The 20,360-nt window shown below is 38.4% G+C and overlaps 1 protein-coding gene across 2 annotated transcripts in view; it reads right to left on the reverse strand.

Moving 5' to 3' along the window:
- The window catches only part of LOC106085697 (guanine nucleotide exchange factor rei-2), a 39,582-nt gene extending 22,164 nt beyond the window's left edge, over window positions 1-17,418 (reverse strand). For both annotated transcript variants that reach the window (XM_013250059.2, XM_013250058.2), the window contains exon 1: window positions 16,421-17,418. In XM_013250059.2, the coding sequence (XP_013105513.1) occupies window positions 16,421-16,465 (45 nt within the window). In that variant the 5' untranslated portion in view covers window positions 16,466-17,418. The remainder of the gene's footprint in view (window positions 1-16,420) is intronic.
- Between the last annotated feature and the right edge of the window lie 2,942 nt (window positions 17,419-20,360).

Here is a 20,360-nt window from a genome sequence, read left to right on the forward strand (position 1 = left end):
AGTGAGTTATGTAAGGCCATTCGACATCAGACTTCAATTTGACCAAGATCGGTTCAGATTTGGATATAGCTGCCATATAGACCGATCGTTCGATTTAAAGCCTTGGCCCCTGTGCCTGTGCCTTTTAACATTTATAATCCGTTGGGCTTTTCGACATTCGTGACGTATATAGTTCAGATCGGTCTATATTTGGATATGGCTACCAAAAAGAACAATATTTTGTTCTACAAAATTAAAGAATGACTTGTACTTATTCAAAGTCGGTGCGGAATTGGGTCCAAATCGGACCATATTTCGATATAGCTGCTATGGGGGCATTAATTATGCCTTTTTTCACAGGATTTAGATGAAATGGGGTTTACATATATACCCGAGGTGGTGGGTATCCAAAGTTCGGGCCGGCCGAACTTAACGCCTTTCTACTTGGTTTTCTTTGAATTTATGTAAAAACCAGTAAGGAAAGGCAAAGGAACCTACGCTATAGCGAGCTATATCTAATTCTGAACCAATTTTGATGGACCCCGCCGGATGTTTTCAGATGGGTTATTAAACAATCCGTATCAAATTTCGATCAAATATGTTTAAGCTGTATAAATACGGATGATAAGTGACAACATTGTTATAGCAAATTAGCCAAAATCTGACAACCAAAAATATGGGAGCTATATCTTTTTCTGAACTGATTTTGACCAAACTTCTTAGATATTGTGGTAGGCATTGAGGAAAGAGTTGTGCACAATTTTGGCAATATTGGTCAATAATACGCTTGAAGTGATCCTAGAAGTGAAAATCGGGTTATATGACAGCTATATCTAAATCTGGACCGATTTCTATGAAATTCAGAGAATCATAAGAAAATCTTTTTTGCAAAATTTCGAGAGAATCGGTTAACAAATGAGTGCTTTATTGCAATATTTCTCAAAATCGGACGAACATATATATATAGCTCTTTATATATATGTTCGTCCGATTTTGAGAAATACCTAAATCTGAACAATTTGCAATATTGTGGCAGTCGTCGAGGAAAGCGTTGTGCAAAATTTTGCCATTATTGGTCAATAAATGCGCTTGCTGTGACTCCAGAAGTTAGCATCCGGTGATATATAAATATGAGAGCTATTTATATCTTAAACTGAACCCATTTCTATGAAATAATGTCGAGAGTCATAAGAAAATCCTTCCCGCCAAATTTCATTGCATTATTACTTCAAATTGGACGAACATATATATGGGAGCTATATCCAAATCGGAACCGATTTTTTTCCAATTTCAATAGGCTTCGTCTCTAGGCCGAAAAACATGATGATGTATCAAATTTTAAGACGATCGGATGAAAACTGCGACCTGTACTTTGTACACAAATCAACATGGACAAACGGACAGAGAGAAGGACATAGCTATCTATCTCTCTTCCTTTCGGGTGTTACAAACAAATGCACTAAGTTATAATATTCTGTTCCCCAGTAGTGGTGTAAGGTATAACAATTTGTCTCAATATGTGCTTGACCTTAAGGTATTCCAAGTATTGGGTTGCCCAAAAAGTAATTGCGGATTTTTTAAAAGAAAATAAATTCATTTTTAATAAAACTTAGAATGAACTTTAATCAAATATACTTTTTTTACACTTTTTTTCTAAAGCAAGCTAAAAGTAACAGCTGATAACTGACAGAAGAAAGAATGCAATTACAGAGTCACAAGCTGTGAAAAAATTTGTCAACGCCGACTATATGAAAAATCCGCAATTACTTTTTGGGCAACCCAATATATAGATGATAAACTAAACTAGTGAATTCTATATGCATACTGGCAGACAAAACAAAGACAACATCTCCATAGAAATCCAATGATAAGAAAAATATATAGCAAAAATTATTATTTTCCATACTTCAGTATGTTTAGAGGTATGTCTTTATTTTTATACCCTCCATCAAAGGGTGGGGGTATACTAATTTCAATATTTTGTTTGTAACACCTCGAAATATTCGTCTAAGACCTCAAAAAGTATATATTCTTGATCGTAAAGATATATTAAGTCGATCTAGCCATGTCCGTCTGTCCATCCGTCGGTCCGTCGAAAGCGCGTTAACATTCGAACGAGTAAAGCTAGGCGCTTGAAATTTTGCAAACATATTTTTTTCTAGTGTAGGTCATTTGGGATTGTAAATGTGCCAAATCGGTCCATGTTTTGACATAGCTGCCATATAAACCGATATTGGATCTTGACTTCTTGAGATTCTAGAGGACGCAATTCTCCTCCGATTTGACTGAAATTTTGCCCGTAGTGTTTTGGTATCACAATTCAAATCGGCTCATAATCTGGTATAGCTGTCATATAAACCGATTTTGGATCTTGACTTCTTGACCCAATAGAACGTGCAATTCTCATCCGATTTGGCTGAAATTTTGCATTAGGTGTTTTCTTATGACTTTCAATAACTGTGATAAGTATGGCGCAAATCGGTAAATAACCTGATATCGCTGCCATATAAACCGATCTGGGATCTCGATTTCTTGAGCCTCTAGAGGGCGCAATTCTCATCCGATTTGGAAGAAATTTTGAACAACGGCTTCTCTCATGACCTTCAACACACGTGTCTAATATGATCTGAATCGATCAATAACTTGATTCGGCTCCCATATAAACCGATCTCCCGATTTTGCTTCTTGAGCCCCTACAAGGCGCATTTCTTATCCGAATGAACTGAAATATTACACAATGACTTCTACAATGTTCAGCATTCATTGATGGTCCGAATCGGACTATAATTTGATATATCTCCAATAGCATAACAGTTCTTATTTAATATTCTTTGTTTGCCTAAAAAGAGATACCGCGTATAGAACTCGACTAGTGCGATCCATGGTGGAGGACGCACGCTCTTACTTGTTTTTAATTGGGAGTTGATGGTGTCTTCTTCTACAAACCTATGGGCCCAACGTTGTTGAATTAAGTGGAATCATTTGGCTTGACACTTCAATTATGCAATTTTCCGTTAATATTGGGTTGCCCAAAAAGTAATTGCGGATTTTTCATATAGTCGGCGTTGACAAATTTTTTCACAGCTTGTGACTCTGTAATTGCATTCTTTCTTCTGTCAGTTATCAGCTGTTACTTTTAGCTTGCTTTAGAAAGAAAGTGTAAAAAAAAAGTATATTTGATTAAAGTTCATTCTAAGTTTTATTAAAAATGTTTTTACTTTCTTTTAAAAAATCCGCAATTACTTTTTGGGCAACCCAATAAATTTTGGCTAAAACCCAAAAATCTCAATATGCATATGAGTACATCGTTGTTCCATAATGGGTTAAGCTTAAAATGATACAACAATCCAATTATAATACCAAAACCTGTATTGCAATGTCTGCTAATTGGGTCACTGTTTGGCCAAATCAAAATGACGAAATATTTATTCAAAATTAGTCCAATTATTACTATATGCTGAGTTTGGTTCCGTCCCATTATCGTACTTTACTTAACTAATCTAGTCATTTGGGGCAATATTAACGACGCAAAGCAAAAACAATCATTACCAAGAATTTCGAAGAAGAAACAAATAACGAGAACTAAAAAAGAAAACGAAAGTTTGAAATACAGAGACAAGTGTTTCTCCTCTGCTTTACGGTTTTTTCTTGGTTGGCCAACACATTAAATTATTTGGCCATTCTGCCAAATTAGGGCAACGCACACTTGAATTTGGGTTTTGGCCAAGGTACAAAACAAAAAAAAAGGCATCATCAACATCACTATCACCATCTTCTGCTGGGTAGGCAGAGTAGTCGGACGGCAGCATAGAAAGCTATTGTTGTAATAACAAAAGCAACAGCGATGGACGACAATATTCTTGCTTGGTGTGTGTGTGTGTTTTTTTTTTGTTTGTTTTGGCCAAGTTATACTAAATATTACTTGTCTTTCTTGTTGCTGTAGTTGGAGTAGTCATAGTCATAGTGGTGTTGTATTAATAGTGCTTATGTCATGGTTAAGCCAAAATATTGGCATTATTATATCAATGCGATGCGATGCGATGCGATGTTGTTAAATATTCAATAATGTTTTCTTTGCTTTCTGCGTAGGTTGCCCCTACAGCCATATGTAAATGTGTGTATGCAGGCATTTGGTGAGAAAAGCCAACAGCTAAGGTCCAATCTCGAAAGGATAAATAAATGTTCGTCAACAGCTGTTTAATTGGAATCTTGTTTTTTTTTTGCAAATGGCAAACATTACAACTGAATTGGACAAATATTGTCGTTACATTGCAGTGGAGAGAATCATGGGGATAAAACCATTTGTGTATGTATTGGGTTGCCCAAAAAGTAATTGCGGATTTTTTAAAAGAAAATAAATGCATTTTTAATAAAACTTAGAATGAACTTTAATCAAATATACTTTTTTACACTTTTTTCTAAAGCAAGCTAAAAGTAACAGCTGATAACTGACAGAAGAAAGAATGCAATTACAGAGTCACAAGCTGTGAAAAAATTTGTCAACGCCGACTATATGAAAAATCCGCAATTACTTTTTGGGCAACCCAATAATACCCAGCAACTGCTTCAAAGTTTTAAAGTCACTTTGTACCAAAGGCTTTAAAGCAATCTGTTAAACTTTAGGCACTTGGAAAGAAAGTTTTTTATACCCACCACCATAGGATGGGGGTATACTAATCTGGTCATTCCGTGTATAACTCATCGAAATATTCATCTAGGACCCCATAAAGTATATAAATTCTTGATGGTCTCGACATTCTGAGTCGAACTAGCCACGTCCGTCCGTCTGTCGAAATCAAGATAGCAGTCGAAGGCGTTAAGCTAGCCGCTTGAAATTTTGCACAGATACTTAATATCGTTGTTGGTCGATGGGGATTGTAAATGGATCATATCTGTTCAGATTTGGATATAGCTCCCATATATACCGATCTCCCGATTTGACTTCTTTAGCTCCTGGAAGCCTCATTTTTCATACGATTTCGCTGAAATTTTGCACAAAGTGATCTAGTATTACTCCCAACAACTGTGATAAGTGAAGTCTAAATCGATGTATAGCCTGATATAGCTCCCATATAAACCGATCTTTAGATTTGACTTCTTTAGCTCCTGGAAGCCTCAATATTCATTCGAATTGGTTGACATTTTACACATAGTGTTCTGTTATGACTCCCAACAACTGTGATAAGTACGGTTCGAATCGGTCTATAACCTGATATAGCTCCCATATAAACCGATCTCTCGATTTGATTTCTTTAGCTCTTGGAAGCCTCATTTTTCATATGATTTGGCTGAAATTTTGCACAAAGTGTTCTGTTATGACTCCTAACCACTGTGCTAAGTATGGTCAGAATCGGTGTATAACCTGATATAGCTCCCATATAAACCGATCTCCCGATTTGACTTCTTTAGCTCCTGAAAGCCTCAATTTTCATCCAAATTAGCTAAAGTTTTACACATTGTGTTTTGTAATGACTCCCAAGAACTGTGCCAAGTACCGTTTAAATCGGTCAAGCACCTGATATAGCTCCCATATACACCGATCTCCCGATTTGTTTCTTGAGTACCTGGAAGCCTCATTTTTCATCCGATTTAGCTGTAATTTTTCATATAGTGTTCCGTTATGACTTCCAACAGCTGTGCCAAGTACCGTTCAAATCGGTCAAGAACCTGATATAGCTTCCATATAAACCGATCTCCTGATTTGACTTCTTGAGCCCTACAAGCCGCGATTTTTATCCGATTTGACTGAAATGTTATATTATGCGTCTTAACAACTGTGGCAGGTACGGTCCAAATCGGTCTATAACCAGATATAGCTCCCATATTTTAGCAGAATTCATGGTGGTGGCTTCCCAAGATTATTTTTAAGTAAATTATCTCAAAAGTGTGTTAAGTACGGTAGATCAGAATCTTTTTATTTTCATCATCATGATAAGAGCTCATAAATCTTAAGCAGGGTTGTAATCTGGCTATATTAAAGGTTCGTTGGTCTCTGGACCATATTTCAATGTACTCTCAACTGACTCTTTCAAAATCGTTTCCACTTCTGTAGAATAAAAAGTCAAATTGAGTTTCTAAGGCGATTTAGCCATGTCCGTCCATCTATCTGTCTGCTGAAAGCACGCTAAATGGGCTAAATCGGACCATGTTTTGCCATATAAACCGATTTCGGATCTTGGCTTCTTTAGGCTCTAGAGGGCGCAGATCTAATTCGATTTAGCTGAAATTTGTTCAGATAGTGTTTTGTTATGACTCCCAACAACATATAGCTGCCATATAAACCGATCTCCCGATTAGACTTCTTGATTCTCAAGGGATTTCAATTCTTCCCTAACTTGGCTGAAACTTTGCGCAATGACTTCTTCTACGACCTCCAACCTACGTGCTAAGTATGGTCAGAATCGGCCTAACATCGGATATAGCTCCCATATAAACCGGTTTACCGATTATACTTCTTGAGGCTCAAGAGGACGTAATTGTTATCCGGTTTGTCTGAAATTTTTTAATAGGTTGTCCTCTATGGTCTTTAACAAATGTGCTAAGTATGATCCGAATCAGACCAAAACCTGATACAGCTCCCATATGAACCGACCTCCCGATTATACTTCTTGAGCCTCTAGAGGGTGCAATTTTTATCCGATTTTTCTGAAAGTTTTCACAACAAGTTTTTCATTGACCTTCAACATACATGCTAAGAATGCTCTGAATCTGACCAAAACCCGATATAGTTGCCATTTAAGTCGATCTCACGAAATCACTTATTGAGCCCCTAGAGGGCGCAGTTCTTGCCTGATTTGGATGAAGTTTTGCACAACAACTTCTACTAGGACCTTCAACATACGTGGCAAATATGGTCTTAATCTGTCCATAACTCGATATAGCTTCCATATAAACCGATCTGCCTATTTTACTTTCTTGAACCTGCAGGGGGGCGATTTGGCTGAAATTTTGGACAATAGCATTTCCTGTGGTCTCCACCATTCAAACCAAGTATGCACAGAATCGGTTCATAACCTAATATCGCTCCAACAGCATTGCAATTCTTATCCATTATGCTTTGTTTACCTATAATGAGGTATCGTGCAAAAAAATTGACTCATTCGATCCATGGTAGAGGGTATATAAGATTCAGCAGTCCGAACTTTTACTTGTTATACCCACCACCGATTTGCTTGTTACACCCACCACCGATATTCTTGATCAGCGTAAAAATCTAAGACGATCTAGCCATGTCCGTCCGTCTGTCTGTTGAAATCACGGTACAGTCTTTTAAAATAGAGATATTGAGCTGAAACTTTGCACAGATTCTTTTTTGCCCATAAGCAGGATTAGTTCGAAGATGGGCTATATCGGACAATATCTTGATATAGCCTCCATATAGACCGAACCGCCGATTTGGGGTCTTAGGCGCATAAAACCACATTTATTACCGATTTTGCTGAAATTTGGGACAGTGAGTTGCGTAAAGCCATTCGACATCTTTCTGCAATTTGGCTCAGATCGGTCCAGATTTGGATAAAGCTGCCATATAGACCGATCTCTCGATTTAAGGTTTTGGACCCATAAAAGGCGCATTTATTGTCCGATTTCGCCGAAATTTGGGACAGGGAGTTGCGTTGGGCCAGTCAATATCCTTCTTTAATTTGAACCCGATCGGTTCAGATTTGGATATAGCTGTCAGATAGACCGATCTCTCGATTTAAGGTTTTGGACCCATAAAAGGCGCATTTATTGTACGATTTCGTCGAAATCTGGGACAGTGAGTTGTGTTGGGCCAGTCAATATCCTTCTTCAATTTGGCCCAGATCGGTTCAGATTTGGATATAGCTGTCAGATAGACCGATCCCTCGATTTAAGGTTTTGGGTCCATAAAAGGCTCATTTATTGTCCGATTTCGCCAAAATTTGGGACAATGAGTTGCGTTAAGGCCTTCGATATCCTTCTTCAATTTGGCCCAGATCGGTTCAGATTTGGATATAGCTGTCAGATATACCGATCTCTAGATTTAAAGTTTTGGGCCCATAAATGGCGCATTTGTTGTCCGATTTCCCCAAAATTTGGTACAGTGAGTTGCATTAGGGCCTTCGACATCCGTCTTCAATTTGGCTCAGATCGGTCCAGATTTTAATATATACGCCATATTAACCGATCTCTAGATTTAAGGTTTTGGGCCCATAAAAGGCGCATTTATTGTCCGATTTCGCAAAAATTTGGGACAATGAGTTGCGTTAGGGCCTTCGATATCCTTCTTCAATTTGGCACAGATTGGTTCTGATTTGGATATAGCTGTCAGATAGACCGATCTCTAGATTTAAAATTTTGGGCCCATAAAAGGCGCATTTATTGTCTGATTTTGCCAAAATTTGGTACAGTGAGTTGCATTAGGGCCTTCGACATCCTTCTTCAAGTTGGCTCAGATCGGTCCAGATTTTAATATATACACCATATAGACCGATCTATTGATTTAAGGTTTTGGGCGCATAAAAGGCGCATTTATTGTACGATTTCGTCGAAATTTGGGATAGTGAGTTGCGTTAGGGCCTTCGACATCCTTTTTCAATTTGGCCCAGATCGGTTCAGATTTGGATATAGCTGCCGTATAGACTGATCTCTCGATTTAAGGTCTTGGGCCCAAAAAAGGCGCATTTATTGTCCGATTTCGCCGAAATTTGGGACAGTAAGTTGCGTTAGGGCCTTCGACATTCTTCTTCAATTTGGCTCAGATCGGTCCAGATTTTTATATATACGCCATATAGACCGATCTATCGATTTAAGGTTTTGGGCGCATAAAAAGCGCATTTATTATCCGATTTTTCCAAAATTTGGGACAGTGAGTTACGTTAAGCCGTTCGACATTCCTCTTCGATTTGGCCTAGATCGATTCAGATTTGGATATAGCTGTCAGATAGACCGATTTCTCGATTTAAAGTGTTGGCTCCATAGAAGGCGCTGAAATTTGACACATTGACTTATGTTAGTCTTTTCGACATTCGTGTCGTTTATGGTTCAGATCGGTCTATATTTAGATATAGCTACCAAAATACCAATATTTTGGTTTAGTTAAAGTTAACTTTATCTTCACGGACATATAACATGAATTCGAGGGACAGTGGTTGAAATTACTGTCTAAATAAGAACAGTTTTTTCGAAGCTTCAAACTTTTTTAAATTCTAAATTATTATACCCACCACTATAGGATGGGGTATACTAACCTAGTCATTCCGTTTGTAACATCTCAAAATATTGATTGAGGGTCCCATAAAGTATATATATTCTTGACCATCTCGACAGTCGGTCGATCTGGCAATGTCCGTCCGTCGAAATTACGTTAGCGGTCGAACGCGTAAGGCTAACTGCATGAAATTTCGCAGGGATACTTTATAATGATGTTGGTCATTGAAGAATGGAAATGGGCCATACCGGTTCAGATTTGGATATAGCTCCCATATAAACCTATCTCCCGATTTGACTTCTTGAGCCCTTGGAAACCAAAACTTTTGTCCGATTTGGCTGAAATTTTGCACATAGTGTTCTGTTACTACTTTCACCAATTCTGCTAAGTACGGGCTACATAGGCCAAGAACCTGATATAGCTCCCATATAAACCGATCTCCTGATTTGACTTCTTGAGCCCCTGAAAGCCTCAGTTGTCATTCGGTTTGGCTGAAATTTTGAAAATGGTGTTTTCTTTTCTTTCAAACTTTGCCAGTCACCCTGTATAAATGCAGTATTGAGAGTAAAGTGCTTTCGACTTTTCGCAGCGCAACTTTTGTGTTCTCTAAAGCATTTTCACTACACAACTCCATTAAATCAAACTGCAGATTCAGATTTGACTCTGTGAAACCTCTAGTCTATAAAACTTTCATTCTAATTTAAAATAATCTAGTTATCCATTATTTGTAAATTAAAATTTTATAAGCTTTTCGTTTGAATTCTTAAATTGAAATTTATGGCATTGCCTATTTATTTCATTTTTAATTATGTTTCTCTGCACAGATAAAAGGCCAAGGCGATATTAAAAAGCAAAGCTTATTTTTTTTATTACATTTAGTTTTTCTTTATCATTGAAAATTGTGTTTGTTATTCCATGGAAATAGAATAGCCTTGAACGAAGGCATACCAATCATCATTCAGCATGGGCGCCACCATCACTCTTCATAACACATTCGTTGCCAGTGTAGCCATGGTGGGAATTGTTTGTCTTACTATGACGTCGCTGACGATCGTACAGATCCGATTTTGCGATTAATTCATTGATTGTAACGGGAATATACTTTCTTTCCATGCTCATCCCATCGCATATCAGAGGGAATAGTTGACACAACAAGAGTCATTGTTGACTAAAAACAAGTGAAACGAATCATTTTGATAAATGATGCTACAAGAGAACTGTACAAATGTTCAGATTTTTGATATCCGCTATAGTGAGATATTAGGGTGTAACGAAAAATCAAATAATGTATAGTGAAAACCATAAAAACAGAACAAAATATTTGAAATGCATCTCTTGTTAATAGATTTCACTAAATAAACTCTTGAAAAAGTCGGAAAAAAGCCGACGAAGCGTCGAGAAAAGTATGAAATAAACTTGTTTTATTTGCATTTTGAAACATATTGACCCTAACAACCCGAAAAAATCACGTAAGAGAAAATAATGTATATTTGATGAGATCCCAGCAGACACGGGATAACTATGAGCACCACACAGGCTGAAACTTAGAGCTCCGGCCACAAGAAGCTTAGCTGATAGCTACCGGGCGCGCCCACAGGATGCGGAAGGTGGAAAGCTCCGTTTTTATGCGGAATAGCTGCAAATGCAGCAGCGGGCAGTCAGCGATTTTCGAGAAGAGTGTCTTAGATAAGATCCCCGCAGACACGGGACTATAGCACCACACAGGCTAGAACTTAGCTCGGACTTGTGGGGTGTCCATCGTTACCACGGGAAGCTTAGCTGAAAGCTACCGGGCGCGTCCACAGGATGCGGAAGATGGAAAGCTCTGTTTTTATGCTGAGTAGCTGCAAATGCAGCAGTGGGCAGTCAGCAATTTTCAAGAGAAGAGTCTCAGTGAGGAGTCAGGTGGCACTGGCTCTTAATTAAACACTGGGTGCCAATGATACTCGAGATGACAAGGCGAGTTACTGGCGCCTTCAAATAACCAATGGCCAACATCAGCGTCTGCTCCCAGGTTAGGGGCGGCTGGAGGCAAGCGACGGATCTTGCAGCAAGCGGCTCGCCACAACGAGGGATACATGTGCAATCCCACAAAACCCATGCAGTTGGGGCTTTGGGACTATGAGAACTACTATGAGAAACAAAATAATAGTAACAAGTAAGAGCGTGCTAAGTTCGGCCGGGCCGAATCTTATATACCCTCCACCATGGAGTTATTGGAAGTGATACCAAAACACCACCTGCAAAATTTCAGTCAAATCGGATGAGAATTGCGCCATCTAGAGGCTCAAAAAGTCAAGACCCAAGATCGGTTTATATGGCAGCTATATCAAAACATGAACCGATTTGGCCCATTTACAATCCCAACCGACCTACACTAATAAGAAGTACTTATGCAAAATTTCAAGCGGCTAGCTTTACTCCTTCGAAAGTTAGCGTGCTTTCGACAGACAGACGGAAGGAAGGACAGACGGAAGGAAGGACAGACGGACGGATCGTGTAATCTCTTTAATATCCTGCTGGAGAAGATTATACGAGATGCAGATGTGATTAGAAATGGCACACTAATCACAAGAGAACACATGCTACTCGCCCATGCCATCGAAATCGACATCATAGGTCGGTTACCGGAAGTAATAACCTTGGAAAGAATTGAAAGAGAGTCAGTGAAAATGGATCGGACTAAGACGAAATGGTTGGTTTCAGTTGGGAACCACAACTTTGAGATAGTCAGTAACTATATCTACCTCGGCACCGCCGTAACGGAAACCAATGATACCAGTTTTGAGATAAAGCGAAGAATAATGCAGACAAACAGATGCTACTTTGGTTTGAGTAAGTAGCTGAGGAGCAAAGCCACCTCTCGACAGACGAAAATTACACTGTACCAGACACTGATACTACCTATTCTACATTCGGCTAATGGGACAAATGTTCTGCCATAGCCAATTTAACAACATAACAAATAAACATCCACATCCTTTGTATTCTTCACAGACAAACTCATGCAATTTTATCTTAAACAAAGTCCCAACGTTTTTCGTAAAAAAAGTTTACTTGTTGAAAAGTTCGTTTATGGCAAAAGAATTATTTTTTTGTGTGTACTTCTATTCCTGATCGTCATGAAATTTTAAATCGATCTAGCCATGTTCGTCCGTCTGTCAAAAGCACTCTAACTTTCAAAGGATTAGTATAGATCGGTTGGGAGTGTAAATGGGTCAAAGCGGTCCCATTTAAGGTGATCTCCAGATTATACTTATTAAGCCGTTGAAAAGCGTAATTCTTATTCGATTTGGTTGAAAATTTGCACGATTCTTGATCATCATGACATTTTAAGTCGATATAGCCTTGTTAAGTCGATCTTGTCCCTCCGTCCGTCTATTTGTCGAAAGCACGCTGACTTTCGAAGGAGTAAGACTTGGAGCTTGAAATTTGCATAAATGCTTCCTATAAGTGTCGGTCGGTTGGGATTGTAAATGGACAATAATGGTCCATGTTTAGATATAGCTGCCCTATAAACCGATCTCCTGATTAGACTTCTTGAGCTTATAGAGTGAGCAATGTTTTCAAATTCGGTATGACTTCCGAGATTTGCATTAAGTATGATTCAAATAGATTCATAACCTGATATAGCTGCCATATAAACCGATCTCCCGATTTGACTTCTTGAGCGTCTAGAGGGCGGAATTCTTATCAAATTTGACTAAAATTCTGCGTATATAATTTTGGTATGACTTCCAACAACTGTGCCATGTACGGTCTAAATCGGTTAATAACCTGATATAGCTCTCATATAAACCCATCTTCCAATTTCACCTTCTGATCCTCTGAAGGGCTCAATTATTACTCATTTTGTCTGAAATTTTGGAAGTAGAATTTTTCTATGACATGAAAACTATGGTCTATATCTATCGATAACTTTATATAGCTCATATAGGTGTATTTGAAAAAGTCATTCAAACAATTTTACAAATGCGATTCATGGTTGGGGATATATAAGATTCTGCCTGGCCAAAGTTAGCACTCTTTTACTTGTTTTTGGAATGAAAATGTCCATAGCGAGAGGCTAACAACAGTCGAATTCTATTTTTATCCTCATCCCAGCCGAAATTATGCCCAGGCATATTTTACGGTTTTTATACTCACCACCATAGGATGGGGGTATGTTAATCTAGTCATTCCGTTTGTAACACCTCGAAATATTCGTCTAAGACCCCATAAGTATATGTATTCTTTATGGTCTCGACATTCTGAGTCGATCTAGCTATGTCCGTCCGTCTGTCGAAATCACGATAGCGGTCGAACGCATAAAGCTATCCGCTTGATTTTTGCACAGATACTTAAAATAAATGTAGGTCATTGGGGATTTGGGTTATATCGATTCAGATTTAGATAAAGGTTAAGTTTAAGAGGCAGTCTGCCATCAGACTATATATCGGTTCAGATTGGTTTATATCGGTTCAGATTTAGATAAAGGTTAAGTTAGGTTTAAGTGGCAGTCTGCCATCATACTCACTTAGCCGTTTTCGTCCATTGTGATACCACAGGAACAGAAGAAGGAAGATGCCTTCCAGTTCCTGCCGTTGAACCAGCCAGATTGCTTTAAAAAGCCCAATAACTTGCGAATGTTCATATCCGCTAAATCAGAAATATTCACAAAGAAATGAGAACCTAAAATGGAACTCCTTCTGACTGCTAGTGCGGGACACACACACAGAAGGTGTTTTATAGTCTCTTCTTCTTCGATGTCGGCAATCTACAGTTAGTCAGCATGTTTTCCGATTAGACAGTGACCTGTCATGAAGGATACAATGAATGAGACGTCTGTTCTAGCCAATGACAGAATAGCAGTAGACCTCTTCAAGTCTAAATTAGGCCACCTAGTTTTGGAATACTCACAGCCCTCTCTTTGTGACCATCTATCATCCTGAAAACTTGGCTTACATGTTGCTAGAGGCATACCCTCAGATTCCAGTATCCCTGGAATGTGTAGGGTAGTTCCTAGTCTCGCAAGCTCGTCCGCTTTACAGTACCCTGGGATATCTCTGTGGCCCGGCACCCAGAACAGGTGAATTTTGAACAGTTCAGCCATCTCGTTGAGAGATCTGCGACAGTGGAGGGCGGTTTTTGTTTACAGAAATACGTTCTCCTGTCTGAGAAGATAATTATGCCAATCGTCGAAACGACATTATATCTTAGCTTCCTTAATTGCAACAATCTCCGCTTGATACCCACTGCAGTGGTCAGGTAAAGATTTAAGTAAAGCTAAAGACCCATATAAACCGATCTCCCGATTTGACTTCTTAAGCCCCTGGAAGCCGCAATTTTTGTCCGATTTGGCTGAAATTTTGCATGTAGTGTTATGTTTTGACTTTCAACAACTGTGCCTAGTACGGTGCAAATCGGTCTATAATCTGATATAGCTCCCATATAAATCGATCTCCCGATTTGACTTCTTAAGCCCCTGGAAGCCGCAATTTTTATCCGATTTGGTTGAAATTTTGCATGTAGTGTTATATTGTGACTGCCAACAACTGTGCTTCGTACGGTCCAAATCGATCTATAACCTGATATAGCTCCCATATAAACCGATCTCCCGATTTGATTTCTTGAGCCCTTACAAGCAGCCATTTTTGTCCGATTTGGCTGGATTTGCAACAACTGTGCCAAGTTTGACCCGAATCGGTCTATAACCTGATATAGCTCCCATATGAACCGATCTCTTGATTTGATTTCTTGAGCCCCTGGAAGTCGCAATTTTTGTCCCATTTGGCTGAAATTTTACATGTAGTGTTATGTTGTGACTGCCAACAACTGTGCCTAGTACGGTGCAAATCGGTCTATAATCTGATATAGCTCCCATATAAACCGATCTCCCGAATTAACTACTTGAGTCCTTACAAATCGCAATTTTTGCCCTATATGGCTAAAATTTGGCATCTAGTGTTCTGTTATGACTTCCAATAACTTGCCTAGTACGGTCCAAATCGGTCTATAATCTGATATAGCAGCCATATAAACCAGTATCTCGATTATCCTTGTTCCGTTCCTAGAAGCTATAATTTTTGCTGCTTTGACAGAAGTTTGGTATGTAAAAAAAAATTGGTGGTGGGTTCTCAAGATTCGGCCCGGCTGAACTTAACACCCTTTTACTTGTTATATATTTTTTTAGTTTTATTAAAAATTTTGATTTTACCACAATGTCTCCCATATTACATTAATTGGCTATGATTGATTGGAGGCTACCGTAGCGCAGAGGTTAGCATGTCCGCCTATGACGCTGAACGCCTGGGTTCGAATCCTGGCAAGACCATCAGAAAAAATTTTTAGCGGTGGTTTTCCCCTCCTAATGCTGGCAACATTTGTGAGGTGCTATGCCATGTAAAACTTCTCTCCAAAGAGGTGTCGCACTGCGGCACGCCGTTCGGACTCGGCTATAAAAAGGAGGCCCCTTATCATTGAGCTTAAACTTCAATCGGACTGCACTCATTGATATGTGAGAAGTTTGCCCCTGTTCCCTAGTGGAATGTTCAAGGGCAAAATTTGCAATTTGGCTATGATTGAACATTTGTGCCACTAGCCGAACGTAGGAAAGCGTTCCTAGCGCCTCGATCTTCTGCGCTCATTTTATAATCTCTGACACTAAGTTTCGAGATGTCTCCCAATACTTTCTTTCTCCCAAACACTCCAAGCACTGCTTCGTCTGCTTTCACAAGTACGCATGCCTCAGAACCATGTAACAACACGGTGTTATTCGTTTCGGTTACGGCGGTGCCGAGGTACATGAAGTTGCTGACTATCTCAAAGTTGTGGTTCCAAACTTTCTCCATTTTCTTTATTGACCCATTGTACAGGGCGTTTTGGGAGTTGATACTATCCATTTCGTTTTATCTCAATTTACTGCCAGACCCATTTTCACTAACTCTCTTTGGATTCTATTAAGGCTGCAATTACTACTTCCGGTGTCCGACCATATATTCACCCCAAAACATTGCTATTTTTGCCGTTACAACCTAATAAACAATGGTATCTATGTGCATACATATACAAATGTATACTAAATATACACACATTTGAGATATTAATGATTTTTCCTTAAATCTTGTGATAAATACGTGTGGGCTTGGCACTGATTTTTTGTTTTTCTTTGACATAATTTCTTGTTTTTTGCGAATGTGAAAATTCAGGGAAACGAATTGAGCAGAACCATAGAGACAAAAAACCCCGAAAAAAAAAATCAGAAAAAGGGCCAAAGGTGTTGTCACTTACTTGAACGCGTGGATCCACTGGCGTGTTATTGCTTTCGGTTGACATGATTGGTTGGTTGTGTGCAGCAGTAATGAAAATGAGTTGTGGGTTGGTACAAATAATTTAAAAAAATATTTTTATTTTATGGAAACTTTTTTTAATCACCACATTTCACTGTTTCCATAGATTTTTCTTTAATTAATTTTCCTTGAAGCAATTATCTGCTTTATTCACAACTTTTTTTAATTGATTTCTTTTGCCAGGCAACACTTCACTTATTGGAAAACTTTTTTCTTATTGACTCTCTTTTGCAATTTTGTTTAATGAAAATTTCATAACAATTTTCCCCAATGCGTTTTCCGTATTCCGTTTGACCATCCGTATCGTGGTCGTGTCGTTCGTTACATGCACATTCATGCGTTCTATTTTCTCTACTTCGAAGGCGGTAGTGATGGAGGAAAATTTCCTCTGCCGCTGCTGCTGTTGATAATTGTTGTAACTTGCAGCAGTTATTTTCGAATTGAAAATTTTCTCTGTTGGTTGGTCGGCTCTTTCATACTCCCGAGTTAGCTCTGCATATTGGTGTGTATTTGTTGTTGGTTAAATTTTATCTTCGTAAGTCGCCGCTTGCCAGCAGTCAGCTGCTGTCCGTCGTCCCCACCCTGGCTGGCTGGCAAATAAATGTGTGTTTTGTATTTTCCGCCTAACCGACCCCCCAAAGCAAACCTCTTCAAAACAGAACAAAACTTTTGTTGTTGTGATTGGCGTTGTGGTATCTCTCTGCTTTGGTATGGTTGGTAACTTTGAGTTATTTTTGTTGTTGCTGCTTACTGCTATTGGGGTTTATTTACAGTTACTTCAATAGCCCCATTCGCCCGTGTTTAACACCACCGCGTTCTGGTGTCATTCGAGTTTGCTGTTTATTTGACGTCTGCAGAGTATGACGACCGTTGTTGTCGTTTTTTTTTTGTAGATGCCTACCAAAGTTTCGCAAAATCATCCCCCAATCCCAAATTCAGTTTCCGATAGACTGTTTTCATTGTCTGCCTTTGCTTGGCGTTGGAGCTTTGTTGATTTGCCAATGTTCAGTTTCATGTGCTCACTTTGGGGGTTCTCTCTCTCTCTCTCTCTTGGTTTGGCTCTCTGTTTTTCTAAATTTTGTTACGTTTGACAGTTTCAAGTGCCTGTTTAGACAGGTGGTGGCAGTGGCTATTGTTTATTTTGTTGTGCTCACGACATTTATCATGTTTTGTTGTTTTTGCCATTGGCGCTTTGCTTTTATACAGCTATTAATGTATCTGTTGAATACAACTGTGTTGTATCTGCAGACATTTAATAGGCTTTAGAGACATCCAAATAAGAAACTTATTGATACAGTACAAAGTGTACTGTATAATGAAGAGACTGTACTCATTTTGAGACTGTTTTCGTTGTGTGAAATTCCGTTGCATTCAATTGGTAAACTAATGGACTTTTTTTAATAGATAACCAACACTCATTGGATATACATGCAATGCATAACGTTGGTGAATGGAAAATCATGAGTCGGGGGGTGAAAAGAGGGACTAGTCTTTATGAGTTTTCATGGTAAAGGGCAATATGCATCTCTGGCGAAATGTTCGTTACCATAGGAAATGCATAGACATTCTAAGCGAAATTTTTGTTACCGATACCGTTACCGCAAATTTCCTTTCAGGTACGCAGCTCAAATGAAATTTTCCTTGCCTAACAGGGTGACATAATAGGCATAGGAGAATTTTTTCTTACATTTAGTAATGAAATTGTATGTTTTGGTAGGTCCATGCCACATGAAAAAAAGTTATTTGCAAATAAAACTTAAAACTTGTCTACTAAGTAGTGTCGCTATGCCGCACGCCGTTTGGGTTTGGCATAAAAATGGAGGCCCATTATCATTGAGCTTAAACTTTCGGATTGCACTCATTGATATGAGAGAAGTATCCCCTATTCCTTAGTGGGATGTTCACCGGAAATTTAGTATTAGTATGTCCGGTATGCCCAATGGAAGCTATTCTGCGACCAGGAGTCTCTAAAAGAATCTGGCGTACAAATTAATGTCGAAGTATAGGTGGTCACCCCACCCCCACAAAAACTCCCAAAAGGGGTACATTAGCCAATCATGGTTATATGGGCCTCGGTTTGTTTGTTCAGTATAGACTGTAAAACGGCAGAACCGATTTTCTCGAAATTTTCGCTTATTGTGTTGGTTGGTCTGGAAAGAAACATAGGCTAAATAATTTTTCGGTATCGGAAGTGGGACGGACCCTCTCCCTTATGCCAAAAACACAACCCAAAATGAAAGTGGAGCGATCGGGACAATATAGGTATCAAATGAAAGGTATTGGAGAGTAGAACACGAATATGGTATTAAAATGTGATCCATCGGGAATTCATTTCAATATGGGCCTCAAATGAAAGGTATTCAGGAGTAGATGTCGAATATGGCATACAAAATCAGATCGAAGTATAGGGGGTCACGCCAGCCCTCAAAAACGCCAACGCCCTCAAACGGGTAGCAGACGAATATATCGAGTTGTTGCAAACGGATTGACTAGATTAGTATAACCCTTATCGTATAGTGGTGAGTATATATTGAAAATTATCAATAAAGAGATTTTTTTTTTAAAACGTTGTAGCTATTTTTTTAAGGTTCTATTACACGGTATGTAGATGTCTTATGACATGTCAAATTTAGTACATATAGAGTTGTGCATGTCGTTTCATACAAATGAAAATCACTTTTCAAAATAGCACATGTAATTTTTTTGGTTTAGAGAGTGCTCTATTCCTTCTGACAAAAACATCAAGACATCAGCTGTTTCTGTTGTCAGTCGAATGAAAACAATCAAAAATTAAACTGTTTTCACAAATTTATGATTTAGCCTCCTTTCTCATAACTTTAATAATTTTTACTTATAAATAAATCAGATTTGCTGTCCTTTCCTTGACAAACATTTTAAATTACATGTGAATACAAAAAGTGGCATGTCATTAGACAACTACATGCCGTGTAATAGCGACTTTAATTTCCAAATAATATGATTGCTTGTTATACACATACTTTTCTGTTAACACCATCAACGCATTGTTGGTGGGGCGGGGTATATCTAAGCTTCGTCACTCTTCTCATATGTATGTATGTTGGCTTGAACATTTTATTTCATTCATTCGTATTTGTATTTTATGCTCTCGTCGTATTCTATTTGTGGCTTTAGTAGCTTGGTATATAACTAATAAATAATTCATGCTTATCATAGACACAAACCTAGCACAAATGTACTAAAATGAGTTAAGGTAAAGGGAGAATTCCAGGTTGTCTCTTTTTTTGGAGAGTTTGTTGTGAGTTTTGTTTTTGGTCTCTAATACATGCTTACTGCTCTCTCTCTCTAATTCTCTATTATAATGTGTTGCGTATCTTTTAGATATAAATGCTCATAAACTGCTTGTTTGAATAGCAAATGCATTGCAAGCCAAAGAGACTTATAAAAGGATGATGTGTCGTCGACTTTGATAAATATATACAAATTTACTTTTCAAGATTTGTCGAACATATTCTAGCTCATACTAAATGCTTTCTATTGAAAGAATAGCATAGCAAAGATCTTAAGTTTGTCTTTTTGCCAATCTGCCAACTGACAGCTCTATCGTTTAGCTTGCCATTTTTGAGGTTATACGTACTCAGAACGTTTTGACATACGAGCGCTATTTGTGTTGTTTACAGTAACTTAAAAGATTCATCTCGCTCAAAAAATGGAATTAAATCGTGAACATTTTCTTGCTATTATTTTTTACAACTTTCGACAAGGACCAATGTTTATGGATGGTATGGTGAATTCAACCGAAGTCGGGACTATATCTTCATATAGCCGCCATATAGACCGATCCGCCGATTTAGGATATTAGGCCCATAAAAGCCATATTTATTATCCGATTTTGATGAAAT

Source organism: Stomoxys calcitrans, chromosome 4 (genome assembly GCF_963082655.1).
Source record: "Stomoxys calcitrans chromosome 4, idStoCalc2.1, whole genome shotgun sequence".
Lineage (NCBI taxonomy): Eukaryota > Metazoa > Arthropoda > Insecta > Diptera > Muscidae > Stomoxys > Stomoxys calcitrans.